The sequence below is a fragment of the Suricata suricatta genome, chromosome X (assembly GCF_006229205.1).
Source record: "Suricata suricatta isolate VVHF042 chromosome X, meerkat_22Aug2017_6uvM2_HiC, whole genome shotgun sequence".
In the NCBI taxonomy this organism is placed as follows: domain Eukaryota; kingdom Metazoa; phylum Chordata; class Mammalia; order Carnivora; family Herpestidae; genus Suricata; species Suricata suricatta.
The window spans coordinates 5,812,252-5,832,764 of record NC_043717.1 but is presented as its reverse complement, the minus strand read 5'-3'; the positions used below and the strand labels follow the sequence as shown (position 1 = coordinate 5,832,764).

Here is a 20,513-nt window from a genome sequence, read left to right as displayed (position 1 = left end):
GGTGTGCAAGGCGCTCAGAGCCCAGGGCCCGCCACGCCCCCGGCAGGTGCAGTGGGGTGCCCACCGCCCGGCTGCCCGTCCTCCTGCCCTCCCCTCCGCCGCTTACAGAGCCGTCGGACGCGCTGGCGCCCACTTTGTCCCCGCGCGCGTTCCAGCACACCTCGAAGATGCCGCCGGTGCCCCGGTAGCTGTGCACGAGACTTCCGCTCTGCAAAGCAAAGCAGAGCAGCCATCACTTAGGGCGCAGGACACTGGGAACACCGATGTGGCAGGCGGGGCGCCCAGGTCGGCCCTGCCTCCGAGTCTCCGCTTGGGCTCAAGTCATGGCCTCACAGTCGTGAGACGCGGCTCCAGGCCCAGCTGGAGATCCTCTCTCCCCCCCACAGCTCGTGCACCCTCTCGCTGTCTCGCGAAAACTACAAACAAAACACGGATGTACTAGCGCAGGCCCCTCCGGATGGGTTCCTGCACTGTCATCACAGACACATCATCTCACATATTTTCGACACCTAGAAATTAAAGCGGCTTTCAGTAAACGGTCGGGTAGCTGTAAACACACGCCTCCCAGACTTCCTACCACCGGGAGCCTCAGGGACCTGCGGTGCCTACATGGCACAGGTCACGCCTCCCTCGGGCCAGACGACGAGCTGTTCCTAGGAGATGGGAAGGAGCAGGTCAACCAGATTACGTACTTTTTTATATTTAGAGAAGGCACCTGTCTCCCTGAGGACTCAAGTGAGCTTTAAAATGTCTCAGACGGGCGCCTGGGGGGCTCAGTCGGGTAAGCGTCTGACTTCAGCTCAGGTCATGATCATACAGTTCATGGGTTCGAGCCCCGCTTCGGGCTCTGTGCGGACAGCTAGCTCAGAGCCTGGAGCCTGCTTCCGGTTCTGTGTCTCCTTCCCTCGCTCTCACTGTGGCCCTCCCTGGTTCGCACTCTCTCTCAAAAATAAAAAATAAACAAAACGTTAACAGAAAAATAGAAAACAAGGTATCTCAAAGAAGGGGCGCCTGGCCGGCTCAGTCAGTAGAGCATGCGACTCTTGATCCTGGATGGGTCGTAAGTTCGAGCCCCACACTGGGTAGACAGTTTACTTAGTAAAATAAAGTCTTTAAAAACATAAATGTCTCAGAGTTTGGGGATTCCTAAAGAGGAGGTGACGTGATCTGTGGAGTCCCTGACGGCAGGCAGCACCTCACGAATGAGGTGGTTTGACAGACCTGCCCATCACGATTCCTACCGTTTGCCCCCAAACAGGCGCCAGCACGCTGTTCCTGGGGGTCGGGGTGCGGTTCCGGGGGCCGAGCTGGGGCTGGGAGGCGCGGCGGCTGTCAGGTGGGCTGCACGCGGCGCCTCCCCCCTGCGAGAGGACGTGGACCCCGCACCCCCATGCCTGGGAGCCTGGCTCCTCTCACCTCCCCCTGCCACAAGAGGGCCTGGACTTGAGCCTGCAAATCCAGCCGAATGTCAACCAAGCCGAAGGGGGTCAAGGACGCAGGTCACATTAAAGGGGGAGGGGGGCATTTAATCCACCCCAAGATCAAACAAAATGGGTCACAGGCTATTTTCAGCGCCTCCCCCCGTGACCCCATTTGTCCCTCCGGGAAGCCGACAGCCCGTCACTGACTAGCCTTTGCGACCGAAACATAGTTTCACGCAGACACCATTAAACGGCCTGAGCACAGCCAACGATCCTCCTTTGTCCTCCGTGATGTGCACGGAGAAGCTGGGGTCGGCGGGGGGCTCGGGAGCGGGGGGCTGGCCTGGCGTCTCCCCCTCCAACCCTCATGATCGGAGGAGGACCGGATGACACTTTTCTGGGGCGACTGTGCCCAAGGAAAGGACGAGGCAGGTGGCAGGTTTCATGGAGGGGCTTCGACAAAGTCCAAGGCAGGGCTGTCCCCTGGGGGGGGGGCCAGGCCACCGTGGCACAGACTTCCCAGCTCAGGGCGGGGGCCCCCGCAAACCCTGTCGGGTGTTGGGGAAGGACTCGGTGCCCGCCGCCGGGAGTACCTGCGTGTTCCAGATGTGCACACACTTGTCAAAGGAGCCGCTGGCCAAATACTTCCCGTCGGGGCTAAAAGCTACGCTGTACACAGGTTCCTGGTGCTTGGTGAGCGTGTGGACGCAAACGCCGCGCTCCACGTCCCACAGTCGGACTGTAGAATCGAACGAAGCGCTAGAAAGACGGGAGAGAAACGTGACCAGAGAAACACGTCCGTTTCTATTTCCGGAAGATGCTTAACGGATATCACGGTTTTTCTTTACAAGCTCTGAGGTTTCGAGAGAAAAACCAATGGGCGCTTTTCCAAGATGACTCGGGAATACTGAAAATAAGGCCATAGTTCTAAAACCACTCTCTTCCTCTTTCCTTGAAACAAAGTGAGATCCACGTTAATTTCTTTCTGCATGTTCTAAAGATAGGAATGATAAGTAATCTTGTATAATATTTACTATATTTCTAAAATGCTCCTGCAATTAGGGGTGCCTGACTGGCTCAGTTGGTTAAGCCTCCAACTTTGGCTCAGGTCAGGATCTCGGCACTTGTGAGTTCGAGCCCTGCTTCAGACTCTGTGCTAGTAGCTGGGAGTCTGGAGTCTGCTTTGGATTCTGTGTCTCCCCCTCTCTCTGCCCCTACCCTGCTCATGCTAACGCACGCACTCTCTCTCAAAAAACAGACGTTAGGGGCACCTGGGTGGCTCAGTCAGTTAACCTTCCGACTTCGGCTCAGGTCATGATCTCACAGTCCATGGGTTTGAGCCCCGCGTCAGGCTCTGTGCTGACAGCTCAGAGCCTGGAGCCTGCTTCAGATTCTGTGTCTCCCTCTCTCTCTGCCCCTCCCCTGTACGTGCTCTGTCTCTCTCTCAAAATAAAAACATTAAAAGTAAACGTTAAAAAGTTCTCCTGCATTTTAAAACAACATCTACTGTTAGCAACTAAAATGATATTGACAATCTGGGAAAAGAGAAGATTGAGTCAATAAAACTTTTGATCCAATAGGAATTAAAATACAATTCCATCCAAATATGCAACCACACTGGAGCTCAAAATAACTTCAAAATTATTTTCATATTTAAAAGAACCGCATGTCTCACGGCGGTTACCTGGTGTGCTTTCTCTCACCAGCGGCTCAGGCTTTGTTCCCTTAAAACTCCTCCCCTGACCAGGTACTTTATGCTCGGGACACAAAAGCACCTTCCGGGCCATCAGAAACGGATCTCAGTGTGTTAGCGTAGTAATTTAAGTGGATTTTAGGACAATTACTTGAAATAAGACAATTCTGTTCTTCACATTCCTTTGGTTTCAGCCTCTCAGTAGATGGAGGCATTCCTTCTAGAACTTTCTGAGATGTGGCACCCACAGCAACAAGAGGTCTTGGTGCTCAGCAAGGCTCCGCCCCTGTCCCGCCCCACTGCAGAGAGGAGGTTCTTTCTGCTTGACATGAGCCTGTCACCTGTCACTCGCACCACAAGTCCCGTCTCCCCCAGCACGAGCCCACGGCTGTCCCCGGTACGGAATCCTCCCTGGCGGGTCTCCTGTCCTGCCGGAGATGCAGGCACACCCACGCGGCCGGACCGGGGCCTCCAGATCCCTAGCTGCCCCGGTGTTCAGTCTCAAAATCAATTCGGCTCGTTTTCTGAATAAATTCTTTTAAAACCCCAATGCCCAGCGCAGAACGTTAAGTCCCGAAGGGGTCCAACGGGCATCGCGGTGAAGCGATTCTTTGGAGGGCGGCCTAAAGGCGGTCCGGGGAGGCCACCTCTGTGTCCCTTACACCCACAGTGGCCCATTCTGGTCTGCGGAGCCACTCCTCTCGCCTGATGCTGGTGTCACGACAGGAGCGGTTGGCTGGGGTCCGGCCACAGCCGGGAGCCATCTGCGGTTGCTCCGAGCGGGGACCAGCTCACCAAGCGCAACGTGTCCCGCCCCCCCCCGCCCGACTCTGCTCCCCTTCTGTCTTAACACAGCTCCCCCAAAGCAGGCGCTCCGAGCCGGCCACACCCAGTCTGTCGTACCCGCGCCGGGTTAAAGTGACCCTGAACCTCCAGCGAGGGGTCCCCCAGTAGTCTGGCGGAGCACGCAGAGGGAGCTGACCACGGCATTCACTCTGGAAGCCAATCTGCACACGCGTCAGCAAGCGTTCCCATCTCTCGGGACCCAAAGCACCCCCACTGGCCACGGGGCTGGCCGAGCCAGCTGGCGAGGCTGCTGTGGGGAGGCGCACCCAGGCCGTGGGCGCGTGCCCGTTACCTTACCTTGCTAGCATGATGTTGGAATTTGGGTTGCTGGTGGCCGGCCCGGTGGGACTCCACTTTATGGTGTAGATCTCTTTGCTGTGGGCCTGAAGGTCATGGACACACGCATCCTGCTTCATGCTCCAGATCTAGAGAACAAAACGGGAGCAGTGGGAGCACGTGCCGTTTCTGCAGCCAGGAGTGCTCGGCATCCCCGTCCTGGGAGCCGAGGTCCCACGTCTGGCTCCCGGGAGGCTTGCCACCCCGTGCAGAGGCGCACCCGGGAGAAACTGCGGGCAAGGGCTCTCGGCAGGACCCTGGGCGGACACACAGGAGTTCAGTGGACGCAGCGGCATCGACTTAGCCAGGGGGACAAAGTGCAGAGTGCGGGGAGAAGCGGGCAGCCGGGAGCAGTGAGTGCAAGCCGTGCACGGAATCCGCGGGACTGTCGGGGAGGAGACCGCCCGTGCTTTCAGAAGGCCGTACCTTTAATGTCATGTCATCCGAGCAGGACGCTAGCAGCATTCCAGAAGGGTCCCATTTGATGGCGTTCACCTCGTTCTGAAACAGCAAAGGGTTTAAAAAGAAAGGCTTGTGAGCAGATACCACAACCGGCCACTGGGTGGCAGCAGCGCGCCGTCCTCGCCACCAAGAGCCTAATTTGCATTTAGCCCAGAGGGAGAAGCCATGCTTTTTCCTCCTTCTATTTCCCTCTTTTCCTGACTCTGCCTTTCACATTTGCATAAAAGCACAACCACGTGCCGCTCGTAACCAGCCACCCTCATCTACATTTCTACATTTCGCTAAGGGGAAAAACTCAACTAGCGGGAGCCAAGTGAATTTACTGGCAATTCAGGGGCAGCACATAAAACCAGGAGGACCATTTGCAAAATGACTTTAAAAATCGTTTTCTGGCGTCCTTTTCCTACCACAGCTACTTTCCGCCTAGATCCATGCCAGAAACTTCCCTTCTGATGCGGGGGCGGGGGGGGGGGGGGGGGGGGGGGGGGGGGGGGGGGGGGGGGGGGGGGGGGGGCGGAACAAGATTGAAGAGGGTTAACCCAGGGTGAAGAGCACATGACCTTAAATACAGCAGCACACATACATGCAATCTTGGACTCACAAGTGGTAACTGTAAGGAACACACACACACCCACAAACACACAGACAGACACACAGTCCTTGAGGATGGCAAAGAGCTCCAAACCCAGAGCAAATAGCATGGGAAGAAGACTCGGCCACACAGCACAGGTGCAACATTGTAGCAGGGAGCGGAACCGTGGGCGGGGGGTGCAAAAAGGAATGTGGGTGCAGGGCCTTCAAGACCTTCAAGATGGAGGGTAGGCAGATGACCCTGAGGTTGAAGGTAAACATTCGAGGGACAGGCATTTACAAAGGCCCTCGTGGGGCACCTGGGTGGTTGTCAGTTGAGCCTCCGACTTCAGTTCCAAGTCGGGTCATGATCTCAGGGTTTGTGGGTTCGACCCCCCACATCGGTCTCTGTGCTGACAGTTCAGAGCCTGGAGCCTGCTTCAGATCCTGTGTTTCCCTCTCTCTCTGACCCTGCCCTGTTTATGCTCTGTGTCTCTCAATAAATGAACGTTAAAAAATTTTATTTATTGTTTTTATTTTTGAGAGACAAAAAGAGACAGTGTGAGCAGGGGAGGGTCAGAGAGAGAGGGAGATACAGAATCTGAAGCAGGCTCCAGACTCTGAGCTAGCTGTCAGCACAGAGCCTGATGCGGGACTTGAACCCATGAACTGTGAGATCGTGACCTGAGCCAAAGCCGATGCTTAACCGACTGAGCCACCCAGGCGCCCCAATAAATGTTTAAAAAAAAAAAAAAAAGGCTCGCTGCGCCAACCCTGGGCCGGGCTGGGGGAGGGGCGCGGGGCCCGCTGAGCTGAGGGGACTGGCGGGAGCAAGCCTTCCTTCCAGCGGATGCCTGGGGCCCCGCGTGCCGGGAGGGTCCCTCGTGCATGCCGTCCAGGCCGAACAACTAATTTCATTCTCACAATGGACTTCCTAATTAATTTCACATTCCTAAGTGCTCGGGTTTGGAGGACACACTTTATGGTCAGGCTACTTGTTAAGGACACTGCGTTTTGAAGGGTGTGAAGCGGAGAAGTGACACGGCCACATCTGTGTTCCAGGCAGTGTCAGGATGGCCCGGAGAAAAGGGCGGAAGGAAGCCTGGGAGCCCCAGGGGCAGGCCGCTGGCGGGGCGAGGGGAGGGCTGAGAGGCTGGGCGCAGACGGCGTGCGCAGGTGCACGGCCCACAGGGACGTGACAGATCGGGTCTGGGACGCACTCAGACCCCGGTGCCCAGTGAGAGGCGCTCCTCCAGGGGACAGGCTCGGCGGCACAGGGCAGCTGGGCGGGCTCGGTCTACCCTATGGGTGGTCGCTTAGGGCCAGCAGCGCAGAGCCGGACTCCCAGACTGTCCCCGGCTAGAGCCATCTGTCGGTCCTCTAGCGCGGAGTGAAGCCCTTCCCCGGAGGGGGGGCCCACTCCGTGCCTCTGCAGCCCAAGTCACAATTGCCACAGTTACTAGGGTGCTCCTAGGGTCTCGGGAGGAAACAGGCTCCACTACACCTGAAGATGTATGGCGACAGAGTCCGCAGTGGGACAGCTGGAAGTCGCCAAGACTTCTAGCAAAAGCCTGGCGACAGTCTCAGGGGAGAGGAGACACAGGAAGAAAGGAGCAAAATAAAGATGGTCGGTTCAGAGACACAGCGAGATGCTAACAGGACAGTCGATGCCTCCGCTTCTAGAAGCAAGGACCCGTAGGGACAGAAGCTGGCAAAGGCGACAAGTGTGGAAATAAGCAAGGTCTGGGGACGGCAGCCTTTGTCCCCTGGCAGGTCTGCCAAGAGGGCTGATGGGAACGGGTTCGGAGGCTACAGAGATCTTGACCTGGATTCATTATTTTCCACCAAACTGAGGACAAGGTGGTCGTTCCTGCTTCAAACATGTTTTCAGTTCCGTTCTCTCTCTCTGCGCGGCACAAATGTGCCAGAGTGCTTCATCCGCTCCCCAGGTCAGTAAGCATCTGTTAGAAAGTTTATTCAGGGCGCCTGGGGGGCTCCGATGCTTAACCCATGGGTTAATGGTCCAACTTCAGCTCAGGTCACGACCTCATGCTTCGGGAGTTCGAGCCCCACTTCGGAGTCTGTTGACAGCTCAGAGCCTGGAGTCTGCGTGGGATTCTGTGTCTCCCTCTCTCTGCCCCTCCCCAGCTCATGCTGTCTCTCAAAAATAAATAAATGTTAAAAAAAAAAAAAAAAGCTTGTTCAATCCTGTATTGGTTAAGTTGGCTAATTTCTACGATGTCAGTCGAGGCTCACGAACTTTCTGCAGCCTCCTATCCGCTGTTGTACCCCGTCCCCCCTTTCCCCCACCTCATTAAGATTTCAATTTCAGAGGTCATACCCCTCCGTTCTCACATCTCCACTGGGCTGCTTTTTTAGAATATGGTTTTCTTTCCCTGCTGACACTCCCCATTGATCCATTCATTCCAAGCGTCCTTTCCTTTACGTCTTTGTACATTTTTATAACTACTTTCAAGCAGACCTCTGATTGCTCTCAGAGAGCCAGTGTTTCCTCCACCGCCTGCCCCTCAACTGGGTTAAATCCAACCACCAGCGACGCCACAGCGGCCCAGGCAGCCAAGGGCTGAAGGAGGCCCGCCCCAGGACCTGAGCCCCGGGCGCAGGGGCCGCGCTCCCCCTCCCAGCAGGGCCTCCGGGACCAGAGGCCGGTGCCCGGAGCTCATACTCACCGTGTGTCCTTGGAAGGTCTTGACGGGGCGGTCGCAGCCCAGTCTGCAGACGTGAATGCACATGTCCGTGCTGCAGGAGGCAAAGGTAGTGTTGCTCTGCCAGTCTACGTCGAGGGCGGGGGCTGGATGGCGGGGGACAGCGGGCGACATTCGCATTTACCGGTGGTGCCCAGAGCTCAGGGGATTTTACACAATTAAAGCAGAGTTGCAAGAAGCCTGATCTACAAACAGCACAGAACCCTTCCCAGTGTGAACACGGCCGCTCTTCCCCGTAGACCTTAGAGACCCCTTCTTGCACATGTGATGAGCGGACGCGCTGGAGGGACCCCGTGACGGTCCACGCGCCCTGTGGCACGAGCCTCCAGCCCCCCTGACCCGGTCAGAAAGCAGAGGCGGGAACCTGCCCCTTGCTGCCTCCAGGAACGTCACTGGGGTGCGGGCTGACTGGACTTGTCTGAGAGAGGACAAGAGGAGACGGAAAAGGTTCCACGTCCTACGTTCAACAGACCTCGATTATTAAAAATCGTCTGCAACACATCAATGCATCCCACCAACTGGAGGGTACTTAGCCCTTTGGGGACACAACTGTACTTGAGATGGACACCCTTTCTGACTCGCGGGGTTTGCCTGGAGCCCCAAGAGCTCTGTTGAGGGTTTGGGGGCTGGCGATGGCCCCCCTATGCCCCACGGCTCTCCCCCCTCACACTACGCGGCATCCTTGCTGCTCTGGACTTCTCCCTTCCAGGAAGAGTGGTTAGCTTCCTCCGAGCCTCTGATCGCCAAGTTCTTACCACCCACTCGATCAATACCACCACCGTGTCCCGTGTTTCTTTTAAAGGCACGTGCACCTCAGCCCGGAGGAGCCCGCAGCTCGCTCAGGCTGGGCTCACAACCGGACTGCGCCTCCCCCCGCCCAGGCAGCCCTCCACGCCGTGGGCGGGGCTCACCCCGGAGCGGATGCTGTGGGTGGGGGCGCACACGGGCTTTTCCAGGAGCGGAGAGCGTCTCTTCGTTCTGCCTGCAGCAGCGTGCCTCGGGGTTTCTCCACGGTTCCCGGCCCATGTCCCCCGTGCGCCCGGCAGGTGGTGCAACAGCCCCCGCGTGGCCGTGAGCCCGAGACCCCAGCGGCTTCGCCTACCCCGCCCCCGCCACATCCCGAGTTCCGGGCCACTCTCTGCACTGTGCCTGCCTCGCGACTCACAGGCCTGGGAACAGGACAATCTGGTGGACACGCAGGGGACATTGCCTGGCACCTGCTCATAAAAATGAACATCTGCCAGCGCTTGCCACCTGAAAGAGGGGACCCTCTGTACTTAGGGGGCTGGCCGCACGGTGGGTCAGCCTGTCACCAGGACCCTGGGGGCCCCCAGTGTACCCTCACCGTGCAGTGTGGGTACCAAGGTGTTCTGGCATCTGTGTGCCCTCCCTGCCCGCGGAGAGGCCGATGGGGTTCAGCAACCAGCACTCCAGGCTTGCCTGGCTTTCTCTGCGGTTTGTTTTTTCTTTAAGTCTGACTTTGAAATATTACGGTTTGTCCAGGGCCCGCAATGTGGGATTTCCCGGCCCTGTGGCGCAGGGTCCAGACCAGCAAGCCGACGGTGCACCGCGCACACGGGCCACGCCGTTTCATCTCACAGGCGGCTCCGGGCGACCGCCTCCCCAGCAAGACCCACAACCGTCTGGCCGTCACGGAGCTCCCCTGCACCCCTTCCAAGCCCCCACCCCGCGCCATCCCTGGACGTGGGCTCCACTGATCTGTTCTCCAATCTAAACTTTCATCCTCACAGGGCACCTGGGGGGCTCAGTGGATTCAGCGTGGGCTTTGGGTCAGGTCATGATCTCGTGGTTGGTGGGCTCGAGCCCCATGTCAGGCTCTGTGCAAACAGCTCGGAGCCTGGAGCTGCTTGGGATTCTGCGTCTTCCTCTCTCTGCCGCTCCTCTGCTTGTTTCCTCTCCCCCCTGCCTCGCTCTCAAAAATACACATTAAAAAAATAATAAAATTTCACCGTCTCAAGAAGGTTGTGTATAATGGAATCACAGAGCAGGTGACCTCTGCTGATTGCTTCTCTTCACTCCGCAGAACACCCTTGAGGTCTGTAAGTCGTCACGCACCACCAACGGTTTACTGGTCATTTGCTCCTTCTGACCGCCGAGGGGTCTCTGCACCGGGGCTCGGAGCTGCGCTTCCCACTGACGGTGCTGGAGGGCGGCCCTGCGACCAGGTGTCCATCGGGGGACCTCTTGGGGCAGAGCAATGTCTCAGATCAACCCACAAATACAGAGCCTCTGAATGCTGCAGAAGGTTGCTCCCTACAAGCTCGCGCTGCCTGCGTTTTGCCCTGAAAAAGACCGTAGGTCCTCTTGTTCGGTGTCTCCACCTTGAAGTCGCTACACTTTGCTGGACTCTAATAAACAGCAAATCACGCCTCGAACTTCACGGAGCAAGGGGCTACACGTCTACCTCATGGGGAGCAAAGTCACCAGTGGGAAGGTCTCTCAATACATAACACGTGGTCCGCGGTCTTCTTGGGCCCGTGGGACAGAAAGCCTTTCCATACAGTCTTAGAAATGCTTTGGGGAATGTTATATTCTGCCGAAAACCTTCATAAACGAATTCTTCACAGTGTTGGACGAACATTGTGCACGTCCTTCTTGGCCGTCTTTGTGTCTGAGAAGTAGGATCCAGAGCTGCTGTGTTCCAGAGATCTCTCACGTCACATGGAGGTGCGTGCTTCATACTCCACGGCTGTCACCGTGTTACTGGATCCTCCCCCACGACACAGGTCGGGACGCCGTGGGCGTTTACGACAGACGACACCAGGGGAAGGAGCCCCAACGACGGTCCTGCTTCCTCTGACTTCGCTGTGTGTCTGGAGCACAGGTCCCGAGCATACGGGAACACTCACGGATCCTGCAGATGAGGTCACCAGGGGCTCGGGCAGGGAGAGCAATTTCTTCTTCTGTTTTTTTTTTTTTTTTTTTTGGTAATTTTATTTTGAGAAAGCAAGTGATGGAGTACGGGGGAGATGCGGAGAAGAGCGAGGGAGAGAGAATCCCAAGCAGGCTCTGTGCTGTCAGCATAGAGCCCAACACAGGGCTCGAACTCACAAACCGTGAGATCATGACCTGAGCTGAAGTCAATGCTCAACTGATGGAGCCGCGCAGGCGCCCCCAGGACAGGGACCTCCTGATGGAGAAGGGATTTCCTTTCTTGTGGGGGTGCAAGTATTCCGGAACTGGATGGTGCCAACGGCTGCCCACAATGTGATCGTGCAGTAGTTTAGCCTAACGGTCAATATCCCCTAGCGCACGCCCCTCCCCCGCTCCACAGGGCCCGGTCGGCTGTGCATGTGCCTTCGGCTCAGGTCATAATCTCCCAGTTTGTGAATTCAAGTCCTGCGTCGGGCTCTTTGCTAACAGCTCAGAGCCTGGAGCCTGTTCAGATTCTGTGTCTCCCTCTCTCTCTGCCCCTTCCCTGCTTCCACTCTGTCTCTCTCTCTGAGATAAACACATGTTAAATAAATTTTTTTGAATGCCCAGTCCTGCCTCATGGGAATCTCTGGCTCAGCCAGCTCCTGACAGGGCCCACGACCAGCGTGTGGCGCCTCCCCAGGCCCCCGGACCACACCGCAGGCCTGCCTGCTGAGCGCCCCCTCCGGAACTCAGATACAACACACAATGCTCCACCCGTTTCTCAGAGATTCCCTCAACGCAGAGAGACATTTCCTGTGGAGGGAAGTGGCATCTACCCCGTCCAGTCCAGTTTAGGCCAGTCTTCCTAGCAGTCCGTCCGTTCTGGGAGGGGGTTGTCTGCCCTGGACTTCAGGCCGCATCTGACCGGAAGACTGAACTTAAACAGAGCACGGAGGGGCAGGTGAGAATCTGGAAAACTGAAAATCTCCAGACCCCGCTGCCCATGTGTGGCCGGGTTATGACCCTAACCCCAGCAGGGACAGGGTGAGGGCCACGAGGCTGTGCGGGAAGACGGACCATCGCGGACCCGACGCCGCTCTCTGTGGGACGTGCTGGCAAGGCTGGTCCTTGGCCCAAGATGGGGAGCCAGGATGCCCAGAGGCTTCCGCCACTCCACCGACGGGCATGCTGTTCTCTGCCTGAGCTGTGCCCACAGCACAACGTATGCTGAACCCCTGCTTTCCTTCCGGGAGTCTGGGCATGCGCCAAGCAGCGGCTGCTTGCAAGACCAGCCCCAGTTAAAAACCGCAGGCGACGGGCGCCCGGGTGGTTCAGTCGGGTAAGCGGCGCCTCAGGTGATGATCTCCTGGCTCAGGAGGTCAAGCCCCACATCAGGCTCTATGCTGACGGCTCGGAGCCTGCTTCCATCCTCCGTCCTCCTCTCTCTGACCCTCCCCTGCTCACGTGTATGCACACTCTCTCAAAAGTAAACATTTTAAAAAATAATAAAAATTTAAAACGCTTAGGCATTGAGGGGCCCCTGGATGGCTCAGTGGCTTGAGCATCTTACTCTTGATTTCGACTCAGGGCATCATCCCAGGGTCATGGGATCAAGCCCTGCACTGGGCTCCGTGCTGAGTGTGGAGCCTGCTTGGGACCCCTACCCCCCCATCCCTCTCCCCTGCTCCTGCTCTCTCTCCAGAATAAAAACAATAATGAATGAAGCCCCCAGGCAGGGAGTGTTACGGAGTTCTCCTGATAGATGACTGTTCACACGTGCTGTCACACCGGGTTTGCGGGGTGTCAGACATGTGCTGTGTGACTCCCCGAGGGGAGGACCCTTGGAAAGCTCTGGGTTTCACTTCCGGAGCCTTTTGTCCGATTTTGCTTTGTGTCTTCTCCCTGTCATCCATCTGACCCCTGAGGACATGTACCTGCCAAGCCCTGGGAGCTGTCCCAGGGAACTTGGGGCTCTGGGTGTGGTCTCAGGGAACCCCACACAGCGTCACCTTGGGGACAGCAGGGCAAAGACGCCCACACTGGTTCTGTGGTTGGCAACATGCTTCCCTCCATCAGCTCCATTCCGTGGCATGAGTACTGTGAGGGACACTGAGTTGCTCTGAATTAGTATTTCTGAATTAAAAAACAAAAACCAAGCCAAAAACAAACTCACCGGAATGAAATGGAAACTGTTGTTTGGCTTCTCCTGTGTGGGCATCCCAAATTATCGTTGTCTGTGCTCCGCAAAACAAAAAGGAGAAGTTAGGAACTCTTCTTCACCAAAAGATTTCTCTAGAAAAATTTAACATGCAAGAAAAGACCGTGAGCAGCCCACCTGGGCAGCTCAGTCGGTTAAGCAGCTGACTCGGGCTCAGGTCATGATCTCACAGTTTGTGAGTTCAAGCCCCGCGTCGGGCTCTGTGCTGACAGCTCAGAGCCTAGAACCTGCTTCAGATTCTGTGTCTCCCTCCCCCTCTGCCCCTCCCCTGCTTGTGCTCTGTTGTCTCTGCTTCTGAAATATAAATAAATGTAAAATTAAAAAAAGAGCGTGAACAACCCCTTCTTTCTAAACTGGCACTGTCCTAAAGAGAGACTGTGAGCCACATAGGCCGTCTTTAATTACCTGGTGACTACATTAATTAAAAAAAAAGAAAGAAAGAAAACAAGGAACAAGAAATCAGTAAAACTAATTTTGTCAATACATTTTATTTCACTCCAGTGTGGCCAAAATATTGTTTCAATATGCAATCAGCAGACATTAATGACATGATTTGGCTTTCTGTCTGCCTCTAGAGTTTTGGAGTCCAGCGGGCGTGTTTTATGCCCAACAGGCTGGATGGCGACACTGTGGGCACTCGGCGGCCCCTTGTGCTGCGGGCGGTCCCTGCATCCGTTCCCGATACTCCGGCCCGACGGGTGGGGACGATTCCTCATCCCCGACGTGGAAACGTGCTGAAAAACCTGCAACTAAGTAAGCGCCTTTCTGGCACTTTCCCAAACACAGATCTACCGAGGCTGCCACTCCTGACCCAGTGGCCATCAGCCCAGGAAGCAGGGTCCTCGATTCCGCACAGAAGTTGTGACACTGGGGTCAGGCACCAGTTCACGGGCCTAGAAGTAGGGAGAGAAAACGAGCTCCCCCCGGGAAGCAAACCTGTGAACCCCCTGGGTTCTTAGGAACTTCCTGACCTCGGGAAGACACTCAGGGAAGAACCAGAGGCCCCTCAATGAGCACTCCTGAAGTTAAGTCTGGACCTTTCACCTTAATTGAAACCTTTCCACCTTCCTGTCTGCGGAACTAAAGAAAGATTTCGCTTTGGGGCGCGTGGGGAGCTCCGTCAGTTAAGCGTCCGGCTCTTGACCTCGGCTCAGGTCACGATCTCATGGTTCATGGGTTCGAGCCCTGCGTCGGGCTCGGTGATGACAGCTCGGAGCCTGGAGCTGATTGGGATTCTGTGTCTCCCCCCGTCTGCCCCTCCCCTGCTCATGCTCTCTTTACCTCTCAAAAATAAATCAACATTTGGGGCGCCTGGGTGGCTCAGTCGGTTAAGCCTCCGGCTTCGGCTCAGGTCAGATCTCACGTTCGTGGGTTCGAGCCCCGCGTCGGGCTCTGTGCTGACCGCTAGCTCAGAGCCTGGAGCCTGCTTCCGGTTCTGTGTCTCCCTCTCTCTCTGACCCTACCCCTCTCATACTCTGTCTCTCTCTGTATCAAAAATAAATAAAACATTAAAAAAAAATAAAAAAAAAAATAAATCAACATTTAAAATTTTTTTAAAAAAGGAAACATTTTAAGAAAAACTGCTTCTACTTTCCGTTAACTGCAGAAATTCGTGGAGGAAACAGAGTAGCCAAGTATCTTCGAAACTTAGTTCTTGACGTTTGGGGCCAGCTCTAGACCAATTAATTTTTTTTTAATTTCATTTTTGGTGGGGGAGGCCAAAAAAAATTTTATTTTTAAGTCATTTGTACACCCAAGTAGGGCTTGAATTCAAAACCTGGAGAGTAAGAGTCCTGTGCTCCTGACTGAGCCAGCCATGCACCCTTCCGCCCGTCATGCAGCTCTTTTTCTAACGTAGCCACTCGTAAAAGAGTGTAGGACCCGAAGACAAATCGAATTCCAAATGTGATTATTTTTTTCCAAAATATTTTTTTATATCTTTTTTTGTTTGTTTGTTTTCTCCATTGTTGAGACAGAGAGAAACAGCACGAGTGGGGAGAGGCAGAGAGGGAGGGAGACACAGAATCTGAAGCAGGCTCCAGGCTCTGAGCTGTCAGCACAGATCCCGACGTGGGCTTGAACCTACGAATGGCGAGAGCATGACCTAAGCCGAAGTCGGCGGCTTAACTGACTGAGCCCCCCAGGCGCCCCTCAGAACCCTTCTGGAAGCCTGTGGGCCTGCTCCCGGTACCGGTGGGTCTCTGAAACGGGGCGACACAGAGTCCGCCCCCGATCTTGGGAGCACGAAGTTGGCTGACACACACAACGGTTACAGTCTTGTCAAAGGCAAGCGGTCATTTGCACAAATCGTTTTTATAATCCAATCGGCAGCGTGGACGACTGTCCACCACTGGACAGAGTGCTGTGTGTGTAGGTGTGTGTGTCGGCGGCACGCATGCCTGTGTCCCGTGTGGACTAGAACACCTCGGAGAAAACAGGGCGGAGGTTGCAGGAGAACATGCAGGGCGCCAACCCCGGCACTCAGCACGGTTCAGCATTCCCTCCTGCACTGCCAGGGCCCAATGAAGGGTCTCCTGGCTGAGGGGAGGGGAGGGAGGGGGAGGGGGAGGGAGGGAGGATTATACTCCAGCCTGGGGGTCAGCACACATTTTCCATCAAGGGCCAGAGAGTAGATATCTTAGACCCACATCAGGAACTGTAAGTCATGGCTACTATTTTACGTTAACTTTAGAACCGGAATGAACATGAAGCAGTAACTTAACAAGGTTCTCAAATGATCCTGACGTCAGTATGAAGGTGTAAAGAAAGCCCTGGGGAGGGACGCCTGGGGGGCTCAGTCGGTTAAGTGTCCAACTTCAGCTCAGGTCACGATCTCACAGACCGTGGGTTCAAGCCCAGCATTGGTCTCTGTGCTGACAGCTCAGAGCCTGGAGCCTGCTTCAGATTCTGTGTCTCCCTCTCTCTCTGCCCCTCCCTTGCTCGTGCTCTGTCTCTCAAAAATAAAGAAATGTTAAAAAAGAAAGAAAGAAAGCCTTGTGGAAACCAAGCACAAGGAGAGATTTCACACCCGGTTTCCGGGCGGAGAAACACAAAGCGCTCTGAGGACACTTTTCTTCCCCGTCTGTTTCTATTTCTGGATAGGACTTGTCCACAGCAAAGACTTCAAGTTCCTGCCGCCTGTCAGGAGTGACCCGACCATCCGTTCCCTGTTCCTGGGGGTCAGGATTCCCCGCTCTGGGCAGCTGAGGAAACAACCCAGAGGAACGGTTCAGACTCACAGCCAGATGACGTCTACACTGCCTGATTCCTTGCCCACTCACGGCTTCTAGATGGTTGGGTGCTGCAGCCGCTCGGCCTTGACCCCATCACATCCATTCTGAGGCTGACAGGGACGTGCCCAGCTCTGCTTTACTCTCTGCCCCTTCCCCACTTGCTCTCTGTCTCTCAAAGACATTAAAAGAATAAAAAAAAAAAAATGAATAGTAAGATTGAAGGCACAAAAACAAACCCTAAAAGACCTCTTTTGCTATCTTAAGGAGAATCAGAAAGGCTCGACATTAAACAAACCAACCAACCTCCTGCTGTTATCCAGAGATTAAAAATAAATAAGCATCTAGAGATCAGAGAGACCTCTGTTAAGCTAATACTCACTTTGTCTACACCGGCACTCAAAATGTAATTCCCCTTCTTGTTCCATTTCAAGGCAAAGATGGGGCCTTTATGTTGTCCTAAGGTGCTGGCCAGGTTACCTGTTTCGTAAGGAAACAACAGACAGGTTGACTTCCAGGCCAAGGTCGGCTCACTGGAGGATCCCAGGCCAGGGCACGCCTCCTCGCACCCCACGCCAGGGAGGCCGGGCTCACCATCTTCCGTCCATATTCTTGCAAAACCATCGTAGGAGCCCGTGGCTAACAGCGTCCCGTCGCTCTGCGGGCCAGGAAGAAACAGACACCAGCGATGACCGCTCAGCGGGCGAGGCGTGGGGCAACAACGGCCCCTCAGCTAATCCCAGGCCGAGGCTGCTCCCCCAGCAGGAGCGGCTCCCGGGGGAGACGCACCAGCCTCGGGCCGCCTGCACTGCTCTGAACCCACAATGGGACCTACTGAATGAGGGGCGCAGGGACAGGGAGGCACTGTCACCCTTGCCCCGGTGGCACGACCGAAACTCCTGTACGGACCGTGAGGACAGCGGGGCCTAAGGAAGCTTGTGGAAGCGCGTCTGCACGTACAGAAGGGGAAGGCGTCCAGAGGGCGCGAAGAACCGCGGCCGCCCACGCCCAGGACGCACGCTGTCCCGAGAGCGAGGGGGCACGTCCCTTCCCTGCGTTCCGCCAGCGGAACGGGCTCCCCGGAAAAACCAGCAGGCTGGTCATGCTTCACGACGGGAGGGGGCCGTCGAGACCCCCAGTGCGCGCACCGAGGCAGGCCCCCGCGTGCTCTGGGGGGCGGGTGCTTACGTTCCAGTCCAGCGAGGTCACGTCTTTGTTGCTGGGGACGTCGTGGCCTCCCTCGCGTATGCAGTGCCTCAACACGAGCTGCGTGGAGCCCCCGTTGCTGTTTTCGTTAAGGTTCCATATCCTGGCGGTCGAGTCTCCGGACCTGCAGAAGGAACACGCGCTCGCACTCAGCGTCCTGGTCAGGCAGCGACGAGGCCATCAGACCGCCGGGCTGCCCGCGGCGGGTCCTCTGGCCTGGTGTCTTCTGAATCCCGCCTGCTGGCTCTGGTCCCCCGTCTCGGGGTTTGCGGCTCTCGGTGACGTAACGCACGCCTGCGGTGCTGCCCACCCCGCTGAGAACACAGCCCGGACTGAGGCGGTCCTCACCGCCCGGGGCACCGGTGCCGCGCCGAGAGCCCCAGGCCTCGCTCGGCACACAAAGAAGGGCGGCACTCATTCCAGAGAAGAGGGGGCCCCTGGGAGCCCCAGACTCCGCAGCCCCCGCCGCCTGGCACCCTTACCCTGAAGCCAGGAGATCGCTGACAGGGTTCCAGGCACAAATGAACACCTCGGACTCGTGGCCCCGAAGCACTGTGGCTTTGTTGGGTGGAATCTCGACGTCCCCGTCTATTTCCATGGGTTTCGAATGATTATCTGTGGTCAGAAACAGGAAGAGACACGTGCTGACCAGTGTAAAAGAAACGGTTTCTTGGGGGCACCTGAGTCTTAGAAACACCCTCTTTTTATGTACTTGGTTGTACTACCTTTTCTTTTAATGTTTTATTTATTTTTGATACAGAGAGAGACAGAGCATGAGAGGGGGAGGGGCAGAGAGAGAAGGAGACACAGAACCGGAAGCAGGCTCCAGGCTCTGAGCCAGCTGTCAGCACAGAGCCTGACGCGGGGCTCGAACCCACGAACGCGAGATCTGACCTGAGCCGAAGCCGGAGGCTCAACCGACTGAGCCCATAGGCGCCCCGGTTGTACTACCTTTGATGATCATAAGTAAACCATGGCTCTTGTGTAACGTAAATACATTATATTTCCTCATTTCGACAGTCGCAGAATTTGACAGTGAAATAAAAATTTCCTTATTTTTCATAACGAGGGCCAGGCTAATGCCTAACCACCCCCACCACGACACTGGGGAGCAATGATGAGAACCAGCTAGAGCCTGCAGGTTGCTATTTTCCGGACAAGTCATGTTACCTACCTTTCTGAGGCATCGCTTCTGGGATTTTGTTTTTTTTACATGTATTTATTTTGAGGGAGAAAGCAAGCAGGAGTCAGGGCTATGGGTCAGAGACAGAGGGAAGAGCGGGAATTCCAAGAATTCACTGACATTGCGGAGCCCGATGCAGGGCTTGAACCATGAACTGTGAGATCCTGAGACCATGTTGGGCACTTAAACCGACGGAGCCCCCCAGGCGCCCCTGAGGCATCACCTCTTTGTGCAGCTCCTACCGGAACACACATCACGGTTCTGAACGCCGCCACCCTGCACGTGCTGCCTGCAGCCCCCGTCACGTTCACGGGAGTCCAGGGCTGGGAGCTCTCGGAGCCCCAATGTAGGAGTCTGCCCTGGGCGAAGCACGGGATCTGGGTTCTGAGCTCCCGAGGGCGCTTGCTGACGGCGGATGCCAGCCATGCTAAATGCCACCCTCAACACAGCCATCCCGGAAGCTGGCCGCTTTCCTTCCAAGTGGCAGGAGAGGAAAGGCTCTGGAAGGTCAGCACAGAATTCAGACACCGCGCTCCGGCTTCCACCTGCCTTGCAGCAGGACCACAAACTGCAGGGGGCAGCAGGCTTCTGGGAACCAAGGGAACCAAGCCAGAGAGGACAACGTGCCAGGGAGGAGGAGGCCGGGAGCCTCCTCCGAGTGTGGAAGGCCACCCAGAGGGACCCCTGAATTGAAGGCTCTCCGTGTGCATGGCCAGCGTGCTTTAAGAGTGTGCACGTCTGTACGCGGCCATGCTCCTCTACATTTTGTTAAGATTTAAAAGGAATTCCGCTGCATCTGGGAGTCTCAGTCATTTAATCGTCAACTTCAGCTCAGCTCATGACCTCACGGTTCTAGAGTTCGAGCCCCGCACTGGGCTCTGCACTGACAGCTCGGAGCCTGGAGCCTGCTTCAGATTCTCTGTCTCCCTCTTTCTGCCCCTCCCACATTCACACCCAGTCTCTCTCTGAAAAATAAATAAGCATTAAAAAAATTAAGAACACACGCATGCATGCACACACGCTTTGAACTCAGCCCGTGGGCAGTCTTTGAGTCTGGAAGCGGCAGATGAGAGAGGAGTCAGGTTGTCTGCATAGGAACTTGGGCCGATCTGCGGGCTGGACTATTCTAGCAGATCAACACTGAACCTGCTCAGCCCAGGAGGCTGAATGACAAGACCCACGGCCTCCACAAGCAATACCCTCTGACATCAGACAATAATCACACGGTTGTATGAACCAGCTCTTGGAGGAACACGGTTTCCTAAAATCAGGGCTACGTGCGTCCAGACCACCTGTCTGAGGACTCCCCGAAACCAGAGCGGAAGCCCTTCGGAGCACCGAACAGCACCGCTCTGAGAACCGTCCAGCGGGTGACCTGGAAGGTCTTCCCACTCGCGCAGACGGAGCGGGGCCGCGGCCAGCGCACGTACTTATCGCGTGGGCTCCGTTCTCCTCCCCGTTCACCGTGGCCTCGCCGTTCTTTGGTGGGTGCTGCTGGGCAACAGCCGCCGGGGTCGCTGGGGCCGCCGTCGCTGTGGCCGCTGCCGCCGATGCTGCTGCCGCGGCCGCCGCGCTGGCCTGCTGCTGAGCAAGCTTCTCCCGGAAGGCTTGCTGCCGCGTCTGCACCACGTCGGGCATCACCGCGTCGATCAGGGACAGGGACTCTATGGGGCGGCCGTCGAACACTGTGCCATCCTGCAGGGAGAGCACAGGGCGCGGCTGTCAGTGCCCACGGGGGAGCCAGC

The 20,513-nt window shown here is 56.3% G+C and overlaps 1 protein-coding gene across 5 annotated transcripts in view; it reads right to left on the bottom strand.

Moving 5' to 3' along the window:
- Positions 1-20,513, bottom strand: part of TBL1X (transducin beta like 1 X-linked) — a 137,411-nt gene that overhangs the window by 3,445 nt on the left and 113,453 nt on the right. For all 5 annotated transcript variants that reach the window (XM_029929588.1, XM_029929589.1, XM_029929592.1 and 2 more), the window contains 11 exons: positions 20,199-20,463; positions 18,068-18,200; positions 17,568-17,709; positions 16,974-17,037; positions 16,762-16,859; positions 13,105-13,165; positions 8,019-8,140; positions 4,723-4,797; positions 4,258-4,385; positions 2,015-2,180; positions 107-208 (listed from right to left, as the gene is read on the bottom strand). In XM_029929588.1, coding sequence (XP_029785448.1) covers positions 107-208; positions 2,015-2,180; positions 4,258-4,385; positions 4,723-4,797; positions 8,019-8,140; positions 13,105-13,165; positions 16,762-16,859; positions 16,974-17,037; positions 17,568-17,709; positions 18,068-18,200; positions 20,199-20,463 — 1,356 coding nt within the window. The remainder of the gene's footprint in view (positions 1-106; positions 209-2,014; positions 2,181-4,257; positions 4,386-4,722; positions 4,798-8,018; positions 8,141-13,104; positions 13,166-16,761; positions 16,860-16,973; positions 17,038-17,567; positions 17,710-18,067; positions 18,201-20,198; positions 20,464-20,513) is intronic.